The sequence below is a fragment of the Sander lucioperca genome, chromosome 3 (assembly GCF_008315115.2).
Source record: "Sander lucioperca isolate FBNREF2018 chromosome 3, SLUC_FBN_1.2, whole genome shotgun sequence".
Classification (NCBI taxonomy): Eukaryota; Metazoa; Chordata; class Actinopteri; order Perciformes; family Percidae; genus Sander; species Sander lucioperca.
In genome coordinates, this window is record NC_050175.1 from 23,404,177 (window position 1) to 23,422,712 (window position 18,536).

General features: G+C 39.6%; 2 protein-coding genes and 1 long non-coding RNA gene across 5 annotated transcripts in view; 1 reads left to right on the forward strand and 2 right to left on the reverse strand.

Moving 5' to 3' along the window:
- Positions 1-307: 307 nt before the first annotated feature.
- Positions 308-13,126, reverse strand: golm2 (golgi membrane protein 2). Of its 2 annotated transcripts, XM_031324298.2 has the most exons (10): positions 11,986-13,126; positions 7,282-7,336; positions 6,588-6,690; positions 6,152-6,242; positions 5,760-5,883; positions 5,427-5,510; positions 4,706-4,984; positions 4,158-4,295; positions 2,617-2,784; positions 308-1,379 (listed from the first exon to the last, which is right to left on the reverse strand). In XM_031324298.2, exons 1-10 carry the CDS (start codon positions 12,310-12,312, stop codon positions 1,306-1,308), a joined length of 1,443 nt encoding a protein of 480 aa, XP_031180158.1. In that variant the 5' UTR covers positions 12,313-13,126; the 3' UTR covers positions 308-1,305. The 2 variants fall into 2 exon arrangements, with proteins under 2 accessions (XP_031180158.1, XP_031180160.1); XM_031324300.2 differs by lacking the exon at positions 2,617-2,784 and having other exon boundaries at positions 11,986-13,124.
- Positions 1,840-2,085, forward strand: LOC116067744. Its single transcript, XR_004109307.1, has 2 exons — positions 1,840-2,018; positions 2,051-2,085. It is a non-coding gene; the product is annotated as an uncharacterized LOC116067744 (long non-coding RNA).
- A 3,379-nt stretch (positions 13,127-16,505) lies between the features above and the next one.
- The window catches only part of fam189a1 (family with sequence similarity 189 member A1), a 90,127-nt gene continuing 88,096 nt past the window's right edge, over positions 16,506-18,536 (reverse strand). For both annotated transcript variants that reach the window (XM_031276575.2, XM_031276573.2), the window contains exons 10-12: positions 18,398-18,469; positions 17,602-17,924; positions 16,506-17,341 (exon numbers count right to left, since the gene is read on the reverse strand). In XM_031276575.2, the coding sequence (XP_031132435.1) occupies positions 17,144-17,341; positions 17,602-17,924; positions 18,398-18,469 (593 nt within the window). In that variant the 3' untranslated portion in view covers positions 16,506-17,143. The remainder of the gene's footprint in view (positions 17,342-17,601; positions 17,925-18,397; positions 18,470-18,536) is intronic.

Genomic DNA, 18,536 nt, shown 5'->3' on the forward strand with positions numbered 1-18,536 from the left:
TTTTGATAAAGTTTCTCATGATGACTGCATCTTTTTTCCAACAAAATGGCAGAAATGGGCTTCCATACATGTTTTTGTGGTAGTAAATAACTAAATATTGAAAAGGTCATTTATGCATTTCTTGCTGAATATACTCAACATGTTTATCACAACTGAAAAGAAAAGCACAAGATATTACAATTATAAACTAAAGACATACAGGTGCTAACCATCCAATCACCTTTGCGATTAGAAAACAGCCAACCAACATTAAAAACTTGAGTTATCCACTCACTACTGATGACAAACATCTGCATTGACTCTCAAGCACATAACAACTGACAAATGACGAAGCATCACCTTTAATAAAATTAAATTACATTCAATGTGCCATCCCATGAGAAATTTTCCTGGCTGCACAAACAGAACGGATTTCATTTTCACGGATTTTCCTAAAAGATGAGGCATTAGGTTTCCTCAGTACAAATGGTAACAGTTCAACTACTTTATGTACAAGAGACCTCATTAATGGAAGCATGTGTACAGTATGTCAGTTCTATATATGCTTGGTTATTCTTTGCACACTGTGGAGGATACCTACGTCGCTCTAAGTATTGCTTAAGCATCAGTATTTTGCTGTTTGATTAATAAAAAGTTTCAAATGCATGCAATGGCATTATTTAAAAAAACAAAAAACAGAACGAGGAGCACTTTCGAGTGTCTGTCACAAAGAAAGAAAATGATTTAATAGGCCATAAGCAAAGTCCTTGGCATTTGCAATCTATTCCAACTCCTGTAAATGAAAAAATGGTCTTCCATGTAAAAGTCCCAAAATTATGTTAGAAAGAAGAATGCTGAATAAGTCTTGATAAACATCTCAGATGAAGAGTTTGTTTAAATCAAGCAACAGCAACCTGAAAAGAAAAGTAGAAAAAAAAAAAAAACATAGTTTGACCTTGTAGTTCAGCTGTGAGTCAACAGGGCTCGTTCAGATCACTCCATTACGAACTGAGGCAAGTATCAAATAACAAAACCCGACAGTCAGTGTACAGTATATCATCTCTACTGCCATAACTTAGAATCATTAGCAAATCAACAGCAGCTCTGGACAATGCCATGATTATTTTCTTCTTTGTGATATTGTACGTTATTCAGAATGAATTCATTAGTTGCAATGTCTGTTTTTCAAAATAGTCCATGACATTGAGGATGCACTCTATAAATTCTTAAACATACTGATGTTCAAACTATTTTCTCAAGAAAAGACCTTGGCTGTAGAGTAAGGTCTGAATATTTTTGATGAGTTATGATTGTGAGAGTTTCCATTCAAAGAATGTCAATGGCTTGATGTCTTTTCCCATAATCTACAGCCCGGTCTGCCTGCATTTCTCGATCATCATCTGGGGAAAAAAAGAAGAAAAAAAAAAGACAGCAACACAAACATTAGAGATTACATAATAGACAATACACTTAATAAAGTGCTGTAACAATACTCTATTGTCAGATAAGAAAACTTATATTTTTACATTAAGTTATATGAATTATCTTAACTATGTCATCCTTATCAGTCCAATCACACCAATAGCTTGATTCCAAACTGTTACAGTGTACATCCATAAAAGAAATGTTCACATACAGTGCAGTCAGGAAGTATTAGTTGTTCATTATTTTGGATTTACGTCAGCACACTGGATATGAAATTAAACAATGACTCCAGGTTAAAGTGCTGACTTTCAGCTTTAACGGTGTTTGAGGATGTTCACGTCCATTTTGCGTGAACAGTGTAGGACTCGCAGCCCTTTTTGTACAAAATTGGCCTGATTTTGCATCAATGTAGAAGAAATGTATTGAGAGGATACATCTAATTTTGGTAGGAATGCTTCCTACATCCAGCATATTATTAGCTTCCTTGTTGGTCATTATAATAAACAAGGACATCCAAGATTTTTATTGAAATCAGACTGTTCATAAACTAAACCGTTTAACACAGATAAACATTACAAATCACAGCCAAAAAAACAAAATAGCATTCTACAAATGTAGTATTGTTACACTCTTCCAAATCCAATAGGCAATCAGGAATTAATGGCAGGAAACAAAAACAAAGAAAAAAACATGTACATGCATTTCAATATTTCAAGGAGAACACAGACACATGAACAAACACAGTGAGCTATATTTATCTACTGGTCTAGATGTGGGTCAGATGTGTGGTGAGCACAGACAGGTGGTATAGCTAAAAAGAAACAGGCAGGAGAGAAAATACTAGATGGCAACTCAATTACTCTCACAGAACCGTAAGTTCCTGGGTCAAGTTTTCCCCATACATAGGAGAATAAGGTGCAAAGGTTGTTTACTGTGCCTACACAGTAAACAATGCCTGACACAATTCAGTTACTCATCCTGAGCTGCATACATAGCAGTCCTGCTTTGACCCAGAAGGTGTTTTGGTCATGATTCTTAATTATCTGTAGTTTATTATGGATTCAAGGACCAAACTCAGGGTACTGTGAGCTACTCTAAACTGTCGGGACAAATGCAGGGGGGCGGCAGCAGGACAGGGGTGGAGGGAGGGAGCAAGGGAGGAATGGTGGATACACATCTGGACAGGCAGTCCAGTCCCCCGGCCTGGCTCACCTTGAACGTCTTCCTCCCCACCATCACCATCCTCTTCCTCATTGTAGGCCAGCTCGGCCTGCTTGTCGGCCTCATACTCACCCACGTTACCATCATCCCCATTGTAGTCCGCTAGCTTAGAGCCGTGTTGCGGATCTACTGGGGACTCGTTCTCATCAAAGAACCGGCCTGCAGGAGGCAGAAAAGGGCCTCATCAGGAAGGGAGGGAAGCGGAGGCAGTTGTAGGAAGACAGGGAGGAATGGGTGAAATACTGCATAATGAATGCATGAAGGAATAAGTGATTGCATGAAGAGGATGAGGTGAATGGATACATACATGTTACTGAAGAGTAAATGAAAGTCAATCATGGACTTGAAAGCAGAGAGCCAAGTGGAAACAAATGTAGTTCCCTTTGTAATAAGGGACTGTTTAAAGTCTGGAGAGCACCGAGTTCTCATTGAGTTACCGCTTTAAATCATCTTTATAATCCAATCAATTGATCAAGTGATTCAACTCAAGGGTCATTTTTAAGCCACTTAAGGCCAAAGATGCAGTGTGGTGTTTTTTTTTTAACTCCATTTAAGTGTTTCTAACATGTAGCTTCAGATACAGAGGCCTGTTTTGTATGGCCAGTTTAACCTTGTTAAATATGATGGTTTTTTTTTTAATTACTTGTTTGATTGGAGGTTTCTAAAATTGCCAATCATAAAAAAAAACTGATAATATGATACTGATAAAATATGCACAATGCATAAATAAACTTAACTCAAATGTGTTTTTGGCACTGGCACTGGGTGGGACACGAGATTCTGAGTCAGGCAGTGTCTTCGAGCTGTAAGTGTCTAGTGAGCACCAGGCACTGCCAAAAACGAGACATCTGGTGGGTGTTGGGTGTTAATTTGCCATAAAAGGATGCAAGTATAATGAAATCAAAAAGCAGAAAATTAAAAGAACAACGGAACGAAGACGTGAACGGAATGCATTCAGTGTTTTAAGCAGCAGAGCTGCAGGAGGGGAGGTGGATGTATGTAAGGGAGATGAAAGAATAGAACATATGAAAACAGGAGGGGGAGGGAGAAAAGGCAGCAGAGCAGGAGCCAGGCAGCAGGAATAGGATCATCTGGGAGCCAGGTGTGTGTCATGTGTCTCCTCTCCTCTGCAACTGAGCCCTCTCTCTCCTCCCTTATAGTGCTCCTAGCCATATTCAAACATGACTTACATTCAACTAACTTCCATGAAAATGTGTTAGGTAGAAGTGTGGGTGTAACAAGTTAGTAATGGGCAAAATTCACACAAGATGGCATGACTCCAAATTGTATTTTACTCTGTGTTGACACACATCACAGAGAGCTGGCAGGCAGCAGCTAAGCACAAAGGCAGAGCTAACAAGAATAGCTGTGATTGTACTTTTTCATGTGTAATGTTATTTTCCCCAGCTCCTTCACAAATCAACAGGTTAATAATAATAATAATAATAATAATAAAAAAAAAACACCTCCTACCAGAACCTCTCTTGCAAATTACAGTATTATATTTTTCAAAGTGTTGAGGAGGAACTCACTTTGGCGGTGGTGTACTGGCTCTGCTGGAATTTGGTCTTTGGCGTGGTGAGGCTGGATGGGGTTGGGCACCTGGGCAGGGTTGGGGGGAAGAGGAATCCCCTTCAAGTGTTCGCTCTCACCCTTGACATTATCAGGAGCTGACAATAAGAGAGGGTTAGGTTCTGTTGTAAACCACCTCCTCACCTGCTATGACTAAATCTCCTGAGCTACAACATGACTACTTCACAAACAAAGGCAAATTAATGCCTTTTTATAATCGCTATTATTTATAAAGCACGTGTGTTAAACCTAATACATTTGTGTTCTTTAACACCTGAAGTTTTGAAAGATGTTACACAAGACTCCAACAACTGCTAAAAAGTGTACCAAGATAACAGTGCTCTGTTCTTGCCTTCACTTGACTATACATATATACTAGACAATAATAAACATACTTGAAAGAATTAAGTTTTAATGAATCCTGATAATGAATTATCGCATGCCTAAAGGCTCAAAAGACAGACTATTATAAATAATACCAATTAAATAGATGTGGTGCATTCTGTACCTTGAAGTTGTCTTTGCTGTTCTCCCAGTTCGTCTGCCTTGATAGCCGCCTTGTTGTCTTCTTCAAACACTATGGGTTTGTCTGCCTGTTTGATGACAGCTGGAGGTGCAACCACTGCTGCTTGGCCCTCCACTCGGTCCTGCTGGAGCCTGGGTTGGTCCAGCGACAGGCCGTGGCCCCCGGGGCCATCCGCTGCCCCGACTCCAGGTCCTGCACCAGCTCCCACAACCATGTCGGGGGCCTCATCGTGCTTCTGAGTGATGGCTGGTTTCTTCAAGGCTGTAGATAAATGGAGTGGCAAAGTGAGAAAGCTTGGAAAGTAAGAATTTTTGGGTGTTTAACTTGCCACAAGGACAGAAAAGCTGTTTTTCAGACATCACATTCAGTGACATACAAGCGAGTGGACCCAGTTTTTAAACGGTAAACTCATGTGTTTGAACAGGCTGACTTTAATTCTCTCACTCTTAGCGGTTTGTAGTCCTCTCAACAAGTCGCAGATTCAAAATCATAAGGCAGCCAATGAAGTCCATATTTAAAACCAAATCAATCTACACTGCCATTGGGAACATCTTTATTACTGTTTTACTTTACCTTATTCTGTCAATACTGCCTTAAAAAATGCCACAGTAAATGTATATTCCTTCTACATAGTTTTCGCCACTCATTACATCACTGGGTTTGCCAACCGAACAATTACTTACTTATAAGGGCTACTGCTTACCAAATTGCACATCGTCGATTTTTCCCACCTCACTGTCTTCAATACCAGGCATGCCAGCATCACTGCCGGGCTTACCCATCTCTTCTGTAACAGAGCAAAGGGAAAATGATTTGAGCAGTGGGTTGATGGGTTACAATTGTTTTGACAGGTTCCCTTTTACACAATAACATGAATAACATACACAGGAAACTGACAGATTGAATTATGATATCAATTAAATTCTTGAAAGATTTATATGAGCAACTGGTGCATTTTCTGCTAGCAATCAAATACTACATTTAGCGTAGCTAAGACAGTATAAACCTTTGGTTGACACGGTCACGTCCACTGTACCTTTTAAATCTGTACTGTCATGCCGGTGAGTGGCCACTGTATGGCGCTCTCCAACCATCTCCACCCCAGGTGCTCCCTCTGCATGTCTACCTGCCACTGCACCTTTTTGGCCGTCCATTACACTCTGAAGAATTAAAAGGTGAATTAGAAAAAGGAGCATATGGGAAATGGAGAGAAGAAGAGCTTTAACAGGAAAAGACACACAGAGGGCAATTAAATGAGTTTGGCTGCTACTGTCAGTACATCTGTGTTAACAAATCTGGGAGTACTGAATAAATGCTTCAGTGCTGAATAAATGCAATGCGTACCGGAGGGCAGGGGCCACAACCTTTCACCATTTACTAAAGAGTCACAACAATGATCTTGTTTGTTGAGATTTTATCAATACTGACCTGTCTTAGCTTTGATGCTTCTTCCTCCAGCGTCTTTTTTGTTTCTTCATACTCGTCTTTCAGTTGTGCAATTTGACGTCCACACTGTAAACTAGTTAACACATATTCCTTGTTAGTTTCAAAACTGAGCCAAGTATCTAAAAACCTTATGACACCCAATATAAGTGAAACATCACTGGGATCAGATCAGCCTTATAACAAGGCAAGTAAACAGGAAATTAAGAATAGAACCAATGACCTATGTATAAATATCACCAAATATTAGTGAATATTCCATTATTCCATTCAAAAACCAACTGTCATAATAATGGATAATTAGAAGCACAAGTTCATATTTTGAGAAGTGTTTCAGACATCATGTCACAGATCCTTGAAGAAGGGAAAACCCCAAGGGCAATCACTAAGGCTGACAAGAAGTTGTAAAGATTTAACATACCTCTCATACTCCAGTTTTCTTTCCAAGGTAGTGCTATTTTTCTTCACTTCTCTTAGCTGCTCTTCCTGTTTCATGAACTCCTGCTTCAGCTCCTTAAGCTGCTCTGTTTGCAGCAACACAAACACGTATACACAATATTTTAGAGACTCAGTTCTTGTCTGTTAAATCAGGGGTCTTCAACATTTTTTAGCCAAGGACCCCTTATCTGAAAGAGAGATGGATCAGGGACCCCCTACTAAATATATTGTATAGAAGTTGCATATTAAACTGGGCCTACAATAACTTGTAGGGCGGCCTACAGCCTCTATACATGCATTTCTTGCATAGAACACTAAGCTATTCCAATAGCCTAATAATTGTTGGCTTGATTTTTTTAAATCATGGTTTAATGTTAAACATACATGTGGCAAACATCTGTGGATGGCCTTAGTAACTACCTTGACTATAGGCCAGTAAGCAGTGGGGATTTGTATTTGCTAATAATATGTTGGATTCATATTAAGACTTTTTACATTTTTGAAAAAACTTTCAAAAATTAACAATAATTTGAAGGCCCCCTAGGGGTCCTGGACCCCCTGTTGAAGATCCCTGTGTTAAATGAAATGTTTCCAGAAGACACTTTCTATGATTACAAATCCTCTATGGAGGGATTTTGTGTTGGAGAGTGCCCTCTGCTGGCCAGACAGGCTCGTACCTTTCAGGCGCTGGATTTCTGTCATTTGGGCTGTGACATCACCCTGCACCTTCATCTGTACAGAAGAGAAAGAAAAAGTTAAGAGTTTTATTATCTGAAGAAGAGCTACATACATTTGAACTCTTTTACACCTTAAACAACAAAAGCCTACTAAGAGTTTCCCTTCCCAGGTTATGTAATTAGTAGTGCTGTCAAACGATTAAAATATTTAATCGCGATTAATCGCATTAATGTCATAGTTAACTCCCAATTAATCGCACATTTTTATCTATTCTAAATGTCCCTAGATTTCTTTTTGTCCAATTATTTTTTCTCATTTTAATTCTCTTCTCAACATGGAAAAGTGGATCGGCTTGCTTTGTGCTTTTGGAAAATTTGCATCTAGCTGTGTGCTTGGCCATCAAGTGGTATTTCAGACTGGACGTGCTGCGATGATAGCTCAGTTCACAACGACAAAACACACAGATCACTTTGGTCTTGTTAATGGAACCATTTGGCAACTTTTTAAAAGTAAACTTTACATTCAGAATCTTATTGGCATCCATTTTGGCGTCTTGCGCTCGCCATCCACTCAAAACGTAACGTTAGCCTACTACTCTTTGGCCGGCTCGCAAGCCCAAACAAGTGTGTGCGGCGCGCCTGTGATTTTGTTTCCGCTCTAGCTAGATCCGGTGTGGCGTTGTTTTTCTACTTACTAGTAGTTGCAACAACATGTGAAAAAAACTACAAAGTTTGCTAGGCCAAAAAGAACGTTAATCTCGCGATAAAAAAATTGACGCCGTTAAAATGGGTTTGCATTAACGTTAACGCGCTTAACTGACAGCACTAGTAATTAGTTGACAGTACAATGAAAACAAGGGGGCACAGGTTTGTCTTGTTTTTCTGTGTAACGAGTAGGAATGTAATGATACAATAATAGCTTTTTTTTTTTAACAGAAGGAAGTAACTGAAAAATATTCCTTTATTTATATAAACTGTGCAAAACAGCAGATGTGTCCTCTTATCAAAAGTGTAACTTAAATAGTATTTTATCTTAAATAAAAAATTTAAAAATAAAGATTAGAGATAGGCTTGTTTATTGCTATGGCTATATGGTTAAATGTAAATGATTTATTTAAAAATGTAACAATAACTTCTAACATCTTTTTTTATTGCAAGTCGTTTACTGTTAAACAACAAAAAGAAAAAACACTACATGGCTCAACGGTTACGGAGTCGGACCCAAACGCAACATTAAAGTCCCGTCACTGTTTATCCATATGAAGTTTAGTTTCTATATTATAGTCTATATCCTTGACGTTCCACTTCCGGGATTGCTCCGGTGCCGCAGGAAATTCCGCCGGATGCATGCATTTTCTGTTTCCTTCCGCTTTCTTTGTGTTGGAATTTTAAATTCGGTGGATTTATGAGGACCATTGTTGACTGCTCCTCAGATCTCTGCATGGTAAATTGAGACAGCTAGCTAGACTATCTGTTCAATCTGAGTTTTCTCTCGCACTACAATTTTGCAGCGGCTCTTTGCGGAGCTTAGCGCCGCCCATGACGATTCTGATTGGTTTAAAGAAATACCATTAAACCAGAGCACGTTTTCCTCCCATCCCCGAATGCTATGTGGAGTAGCCAGACCCTCCTTCAGCGCGCTTTGGAGGAGGGCAAAGCGAGACTACTATATTATAACTGCTTTATTTTACATTTCACGTTTACTTATAGGAGTCTTGTTACGTTACTGCTGATGAAGACCTAACATTTCCTGATTTAGCTGGTTCACAATAAAAGCATTTAAATAAAATAATGGGGGACTTTTATTGTGAAGAACTTATAGGAAATGAAACCGTTGGCCGTTCAGCTGCTGCTTTGACCCCTCAGTTTGCAGCGTACTCCAGACAGCGCTGTGTAGCTCTCGTAATGCAAGACTAATAAATTACAGAAGGAGATGACACAAGAGCAGGGAAGTTTTGTAGTAATATCCTACATAAATAAATAACATTCTTTCTTTTTAAGGCAACAGTGCTGCAGAGAGCTCTGACAGCCAAGAGCAGGCAGCACAGAACCAAAAACATCCAAAACACATGATTCACTCAGTGGTTTCTGTAGGTGGTCTTTAAAGTGGCCCAGGACACATTCCCATTCTCACTGCTATAAGAATGTGAACACATGCAGCTCAGACCACCTCCAAATGTGGTTTATGAGATTGGATCTCAATGCGTTCTCAATGTGTCCTGTCACCTGTACTTAGAGCTGTCTACTTATGATCCGATCACTCAAATCTGATTTTAATACCAGGTGGAAATAGGGTATGAGAGACCAGGAAAATAGAAACCCCTGGGGGGGGGAGAGTATCACAGAAAATAAAGTGCATTTAGCCATATTTTGGTAAAACAATGACTATAACATACTGAACATATCAATGACAGTGGTGAAGTAAGCTGTGTCACAGGAGGGGTTTAAGAGATTTCTATGAATCCAATGATGATGATGATTTTTTTTTCCTTTTCCCAAAAACCTGTCACTTTTGGAGTCCATTGGGATTGTCTGGAGTTCTTGAAAGAGTTCTAATTGACTGAGACAGGAGGCAGAGGGCAAAGAGCGTACAGGAAATGTGGTTAACAGCTTCACCCTGCAGCCTGCTGACATTGGCTGTATAGACGACAACACGACCAGACTGTTTACAGACTGTATGAAGAACTATAAGCTGACATGATGCATTCTTGCACCTAATAGATACAAGGCTGTATATAGCCTACTGTATCGAAGCCATTAAAGACTCAACTGTCCCTATTTTGTCTGCATTGCAGGCCTCTCACTGTATAGCATGTATCTCTGTTGAAACAGGGTTGGGCTGTTGACAAAAGAAAGGAGTGGTGCAACTGCTATTCAACACCTACCCTTATCTTGATTACGGAAACAGGGAGCCGGATACTGAAGTTACCACCAAGAAACCACAAAGCTTCTTTATTCCACATATGACCATCTATACTCGTCTCAACAACAAGAAAAAAATTGTTGCATCTCTTACACAAACAGCGTAACAGTGTTTAACTATTTAGATGCCAAAATGGATTTTAGTGTCACGAATGATGAACACATTTTTGGAATACAAACGTGAAATGGTCTGTGGCTCACAAACACAGTGTGTGATGGTGAGCAGAAGAAACGATTCGGTATGAAAGTTTTCCTTATTAGGTAGGCTGATGACACTTGTTGATTTAGCCATCCAAAATTATTTTGTACTAATGGATGTTCTTTGGTGTTCACTGGCTGGTTTTAATTTCAGAACTTGTTTGCTGAGCACGTATAACCATTATGTATGTGTGTGGTTCATTATAAGCAGCATTATCTCCCTGGTCACAAAGTAACTACCTCCACTCAAAAAGATGGGAGGAAGCTTGATGTGTCGTAGTCAAGGACAGCTTGTCAGCTGATGTTGAGCAAAACAAAGTGTTTATTAAGTGTACAACTCATTAATTATCAATGGGTAGTGATACGTTTGTCTATTCAGGATCTAACCTTTTCTCACAATTAGCCAGTAATCTTGCAGAAAGTCATAAAGTCATCTTCTGTTTTTATTCAAAATGATGTCTTATGTGTCCTAGTTTAGTTCTACTGGATGGACATTGAAGAGCAGCAGTGGTTTGACTGCTACGCCACACCACACATAGGATAACCATAAGTTAAACAAATGTAAGCCTGTCCAAGAGAAATAAGCATGTCAGACTGAATACAAATAACAGGAAAACCTCCCCCTCCATCTGTTGTCTGATTGTCTCCCAGGGCAGCTGGACACACAGTTCAGAGGGTGCTGGGACACAAAACATAGTGAATTGCTGGTTGGTCTACTGCACAGAGCAGGAGGTGGGAATAGCCTTGTAGAGCATACAGACATGCCACACTTAAATACATTAAGTGGCTTAGAGGCATAGGCACAGTGAAATAACACTTAACATGTTTTTCTTCAAAACAACTAAAGGGATATATATTAAAAACACTTGGGAGAGATATGAGGTACTAAAGAAAAAAAGTTGGTGGAGCAGAACTCAGGTTCTGAGACGAATGAATGACTCTCAGCCAAGAACGAGTTGATGTATCTGCCTTGGTACCATGTACTACTGGAGACCAACCATTGCCCTCTTTATACTGACTCCATCACCATGCCTCTTTAGAGTAGATACAATGATTTCCCTCCATCATGAGTTATCCAGGTTTCCATGTACATGCTCCATCTGATATAGAGTGGGGAGATCACAGCAACGTAATGTAGATATTGTGACAATACTAAATGTGGTGTGATGATTTAGGTTATTGTAATATGTGATCAGTTATGTGATACCTTTATTAACTTAACTGAAATGAGCAATGAACCTGCTTTGTCTCCACATATCCATTACTATTTGTGCACCCCACCACCCACCCCTAGATTAAATATTGTTTGAGAGCATTAACCCTTTACAGTCATAACCGAAATATAGACACACGATTGATACAGAGCTAGAGTCTAAAAACCCACTATGATGCTTGACTTTGCTACTGTGTTATTGTCACCTAGCTTTACCTGAGAATGGTTTAGTCAGAGGTCTTATCCCAGTCTGTGAAACCGTTTCTACGTGTAGCATAACGTGTATCCTCTGATCATTCTCCTACTACTAGATTTCAGTTAATACAGTATCAGTGAAATACAACCGGGGTTGGGATCAGCTGCTACTCTACCTTTTCATCAGTGCACTTTTTGATGAACGCCTCCCGGGCCTGCAGCTTGCCCTCCAGGACGCTGTAGTCTCCATCCTTTTGGTCGATCTGCTTCCTGTTCGTGTCCACCTGCATCATCAGCTCTGAGTTCCGCTTCTCCAGGCGGTTCCGCGCCGCGTCCGTGCGCTTCACCTGCGTCTGTACCTCCGCCAGCTCATCCAGCAAGTGGCTGTGCTTGTTGGACACCGTCCAGTAGTTGAAAGACAGTATGGCGATGATCAACATCAAGAAGATGAGGATGAAGGACGGGAGGCGGCCTCCCCGTCGGTTTGCACCAAACCCAACCATTTCAAAAACAAAGTGCAACGTTCCTTCAGGTTGTTACCGCAACCTACAGAGCTCAATGAGAGTAGTCTCCCGCTGTAAAACACATCCGTCTACGTGACATGCCGTGTATATGCGGCAACCAGTCGAAAAAGCAAACACTACACAGACAGTCAGTCGTGAATGTTAAAGACTTTTCACATTTCTATTGATCTTTACATTCCTTCCGCACACTAGACATCTTCTCTGCAATTCGTCCAATGTCAGTTGGTTAGATGAAATACGCCCGCAGGGACGTGGCCTAGCTCAGCTGGCAACGTTAAACACAGCGGACTAGCTACACTCGACGTGGACAGCTACACGGCACCGTGGCAGTGAGGAGTGCAAATACAAACCATACAGCTAGTAGCTAACGTTATATAGCCTAACGTTGGCCTTCGGCTAGTAATTTGTCATGGTCCTCTGGTAAGCCGCCGTAGGGCTGCATATACTGACGTTTGGAGCTATTTTGATCATATAATCGCCGTCAAACAAGACCACTGATGATTTTCGATTCCGACCTGACGTTAACGTTAGCTCCTATTGATGTTAAAACGCTGTCCAGCTAACCACTTCACACTAGCTAGCAAGAACGGTAGATGCGAGAACACAATTAGCGACTGTCAGACAGAAAGGTATTGTCTCCTCTTGCGGAGAATGGATGTAATCATTGTAATATAACTAACCAAATCCTAACAAACTAAGGACACAGGCTTTGTACTCTCCACCTCTCGCTGCCTACCAAACATGATTTATGCGTTGTGTGAAGGTAGCTGCAATCCGTCTGCGCAGCTTCCGCTCTCTGCTATCAAAGCGCAAAGACATTTCAAAACAAAGGTCCGAATCGAGCAGCAGTACAAAGAAAGCGTGTTATTCATCTCTTGGTTGCATTGCCTTTATATGTGATGCTTGACGTATATTAAACTGGCTTAAAGATAGAGGAAGTCATCGGTCACACGGTGAAAGCATGGATGTATGGGTTAAAGCGATAATTATAATATAAAATATATATAAAATATAATATATAAAAATTTAGATATCGCGAGTTGTGCCCAAAGACCGGATGCACATGGGTGACTGATTTTCTTAATACATCCATGGTGACTGGAAGAACACTTACAGTTATTATGACATAAGGGTTTTTGATATAAAGTGTTGCATGTGTCTTAAAAAAGCCTATATATCAAATAAATATATTTAGTCAATTCAGGCCTGGTGCGCATGCTTTTCTTCTCAATAACAGGTTATTATTATTATTATTATTATTATTATTATTATTATTATTATTATTATTGTTATTATTATAATAATAATAATAATTATTATTATTATTATTATTATATGGGTATAACAGTCTATGGTTAATATCAGCGGCAGCGGATAAAATGTGTTTTCTCTTTGTGTAGCGAAAAAGAAAATATGTAATATTAAAAGGAAAAGCACCACGAGGAAGCAATTTTTTGTCCTGTAGACATATACTTTATTAATCCCCCAAGGGGAAATTACATTTTAAATCTAACCCATAACCTGTCTTCATACAATCTTATGTAATTTACTTAAAGATTTGCTGCCTGATTTTATTAATATTTTATAATATATATTATTATTATTATTATTATTATTATTATTATTATTATTATTATATATTATTATATTATATAATATAATATTATATATATATATATATATATATATATATATATATATATATCATATTAACACCTCTCCTCAAATTGCTGTCAGCAATGTGCATTGACTAACTGGTGCTGTATACCAATGCTAGGTAGCCTACACACACGAATTAATTAAGGCCTATCTGGATTCTTTCCACCTCTGTAAATATTAAAAATAAAACTAAGCGGACGAACAATAAACTGCTGGTGCAGCACGCAGCAGACTGTTGACACGCTATGGACAGCAGCAGGGGTGGGGGAGGTTTACCAGCTTGGGCTGCGGTTCACTTTTTGCTGCTTCTAACGTAACATGATTGCTGAATATACCAAACAAACTTTTCATCACGTTCCTGAAGCACGAGCTGATAGCTGACAGGAATATATGGAAAGCCAAACAGTAAAATACACGTGATTTTTCACACGTAAACAACACGTAAACAAATCATGTGTATTTGAACTGTTTGGCTTTCCATACCCTTGGCAGCAGGTAACATTATCCTACTGTTAGCTACAGTAGTAACTGGATTAAACACGGTTAAAATGCTGACAGCTAAACGGTGTAAAAGTGACTGTATTTCACTGTAGAGTATTCCAACACCGGGACGTACAACCATCCAGTGGTGGAATGTAACGAAGTACAAATACTACAAAATCATTTTTCTTTCTTTCTTTTCTGTTACATTTTCGTTACATTTTCTGATCAGTTTTTCCCCCCTGCCAAAACGTCTTCCTGACCGTCACACGTTTGTCTCACCAGTGAAGTTTGGTTGCCATAGATATATATGGGGCACCGCCGATCCTTCATCGGCTTCCAAGCCGGCTCTGGTGCTCCAGAGCCCGGGCACAGCGCCACTGACCCTCGGTACAGCCTCCGGTAAAAGTGAAAATGAAAATGTTTGTTTTTTATTATTCCTTTTTTTAAATCATACTTGCCATCTATTTCTCTCCACAGCATTGTTTACTTCTCCGCTAGGCTGCGTAAGACGCGTTCATATGTTATTTATTTGGCTGGACCTCTTCACATCCACCTCCCCATTTCCGCTGCTTCACACACTTTATTTGCTTACGCTCCCATGGTTAAAGCGTAACTCTCGCATATTTAGGACGGAAGCGCCACTTTTAAGATTGACCGTATTCTCGTTTTTCGGTCAGATGGCCTTTTGAATGGGAGTGCTAGGGGCACTTTTATGCTAGCCTCAAAATCACTATTTTTTAAACACTAAGAAGGCTCGACACAACATGAAACTTTGCTCGAAGTATCACCAGGGGCTCTTCACCTTAACTACACCGGTGCACAAGGGATATACTAAATCTGTGGCTACTTGTTTTGATATTGACTCGTTTTGACTGATAAAGTGGTAGCGGCCGGAAACAACAAGCGCTACGGTGAGTTGTTCAAAACCTTTCTTTTTTTACTAAACTCTGGGTATACAAACAATGTTCTCAACACTTTCGTTAAGGTGTAGAGCCCCTGATGATACTTCGAGCAAAGTTTCATGTTGTGTCGAGCCTTCTTAGTGTTTTAAAAATAGCTATTTTGAGGCTAGCATAAAAGTGCCCCTAACACTCCCATTCAAAAGGCCGAAAAACGACAATACGGTAAATCTTAAAAGTGGCGCTTCCGTCCTAAATATGCTTTTAAACGAAAGTTTGACTCGGGCACATTCACAAAAAGACCCTAGGTTGCATTTTTGCGAGAGTTACGCTTTAAAGGAAATAAAACCGTCTTAAAATACATCCATGAATAAAACCAACCGCATTCCTATTCTAACAACATATTTCCGTTTTATGCTGGTTAGGATAGGAACTTTTTTTTTAAAGCCAAGCCTTGTTTGTGGTAGTGGACAGTATGGATACTGTCGAAGCTCAGCACCCTTTGTAAATCACGGGTCGCTAGACACAGTGCCCTCACTGACCAAGGTGCAAACTAACGAACTAACCGACTTTTTTTTCTATTTGCATATTACCATTTCAAATGGTACCATTTAAAATGGTAATATGCAGAGGATTAAGAGAATAAATCTGTTGCAAGTACTTTTACTTTTTATACTTAAGGTACATTTAAAATCAGGTACTTTTTACTTAAGTAGGGTTGTCATTGTGGTACTTCTACTTTTACTAAAGTAAATATGTCTCTGGTTATTTGTACTTATACTTAAGTACTGAGATTCAGTACTTCCTCCACCACTGCAAACCGTCTGCTGCTAAAGCTATGAACTAAAAGACACAAACTGCCTGGTTGCCAAGCCGGCAACTACTTTAAAAAGTTAGCATTAAGCCCTGTTAATTAAACAACACTACCAACTACAACATCACAAACTTGAATTAACAGAAACAAACACATTATCTTCACCAAATTGATATTTATGGAAAGGCATTTGTCCAATGTTTCTATTATTTTGGCCAGTCGTGTTTGAGGTGACCAAATTTTTAAAATGCTAACGCACACAGACCGACATACATGATCCAGAAACATTCACTGAAATAAGAACACAAACCACAAGATACAAACTCATATTTTATTGTAACACTGATAAGAATTATAACACAATGAGGTAAGTTAAACAATCCACATCTGTGATGTTCTTGAACCAGCGGCACCACAAAATATTCACCACCACCCTATCAGTAACAGTTCCACAAAGTCTGCAAACAATGGCTAGTAATGACCAGTCCGTTCAGTTCACAGTTTAATACAAACATATTTCTTTCTGTTTCTTATGAGGACAAGAAGAATACTGATAACACAATATCCTTTTTCTTTGAGTCACAGATCCAAACTTACTTTCTTTTTTTAGGAGATGAAACTCAGTAGAAAAGATCAGATCCCCTGAGGGAGAAACATTCTTTTGTTTTTCTGATGAGAAAGAAGCCACTACAGACACTGGCAGGCTCAGTTTGAGTTTGCTACCATTTCTGCTGATGACTTGGCACGGTCTCAAAGGGCACTAGGGATACAGTATGCAACCATTTCAGTTTTCCTGTGCTGCAGTCACACTGTGAAAATAAATGATCTTCCAATTCTGGAAGAGTCATCCATTACTCTACAGACATCTACATCTGTGCACAGCACAGTGTGGCTGCAACACCAGCACCCTGAAATGCCCTCAGAGTTTTGACCCAAGTCCTTGTTGCGAGAGTGGTCAAAGAATAGTTTCTTTGCACTCAAGGATTTGTTCAGAGGAGGGGGAGTCCAGTGGGTTGGTGGAGCCGCTCGTTGTTTGTGGGAGGTGTTTTGGACGGCGCATGGAAGGGGACGAACTCAAAGCACCGCAGCTCTGAAGGTGAAGATCCTCGTGGCCACGCTTCCTAGGACTGCCAATGATGCGCTGGGTCATCACCTGTGCAACAAAACATATTAGCCGAGAATGAAAGAGAGACCCACGTTGCTAGTTGTCTATTTTGTTTGTTTTAACATAACAATGATGTGATTGAACCATCCATTTTCATCCATCATGATTGTTTTCTGGTGTGTAATTACTGCCTCGCAGGGCTCTTAGCCTGATGTCTACTTATAGTCTTGTACGTTGATGCTCACCAATAAAACCAGAAACTTGCCTTAAACTATCACTGAACATTATACACTGTCTAATTCAGTTACCTGATCTATGACATTGGCACTAAAAATGGCCTCCTCCATGTGTTTCTCATCCGACTTGATGACACACTTGATGTTGTTGACAACTTGCTGGACTTCAGGAGGTAGACTGCAGCTCGAATGCTCCAGGAACTTGGCCACCAGTACTTTGGTGTCTTTGTACATCTTAAAGTCAGCCAGGGAGTGTGGGCGTTCGTGGGAGGAGTGTGTGTGCAGGGCATGGGGTTTAAGGTGGATGTCAACTTTCCTGCCCTCCTTTTGCTGCTTCCTGACACTTGTGTGACTGGGTTTAGCTCCAACTACGCCTGATGTAACGTCTGCTGGCTCTGAAGATGAAAAACAGAGAAGAAAAACACATTAAGTCCCATATAATTCTTAAAATCAAGGCTAATACCTGTGGATTTAGTGCTCTGGCTAAAGTGAAATCACAGTTTTCTGTGTCACTGACGTAACACATTTTCATTATCAGCTCATTTATAATTGGTTTAGGATTTCATTTGTTTCCAGTTTTTTAATAATGCATTTTTTTAGATAATCTAATTGGCCCAGTGGGGGTTTAAATTATGTATTTAAGGAATGTTTAGTCCTTCAATTTATCAAAAAACTAAACATCACCCAATTTGGAGATACTTAATGTTTCACAGGACAGTGACGATAACTAACATTTGTTTTAATAAAGTTTGTTAAATTAGCTCTCAACGCTGCCAGTATTTTCTTCAGGTCTAATTGTTTTACGAAATAGGATGTGAATGCTTTAAGTAGCAGACATTACTTGAATTTACAGTTTTTATGATGGTACCTTGCTCTGGTGAAGTGTGAGTTGAATCTTCAGCAGCAGGGTTATTTGCAGAGGAGCAGCCACAATTTTCTCCTGTAGAGGGAGACAAGAACCTTAGTGTGGATTCAACAAAGCAGGCACAAGCTGTTTAGTGATACAC

What these genes read in the sequence shown, in the direction of transcription:
- golm2 (XM_031324298.2), bottom strand. Translation starts at nt 12,312, where the DNA reads ATGGTTGGGTTTGGTGCAAACCGACGGGGAGGCCGCCTCCCGTCCTTC. An exon ending in AAAAGTGCACTGATGAAAAG is followed by an intron (nt 7,337 to 11,985) that starts GTAGAGTAGCAG and finishes TCTTCTGTACAG; the next exon opens with ATGAAGGTGCAGGGTGATGT. An exon ending in AGAAATCCAGCGCCTGAAAG is followed by an intron (nt 6,691 to 7,281) that starts GTACGAGCCTGT and finishes TGCTGCAAACAG; the next exon opens with AGCAGCTTAAGGAGCTGAAG.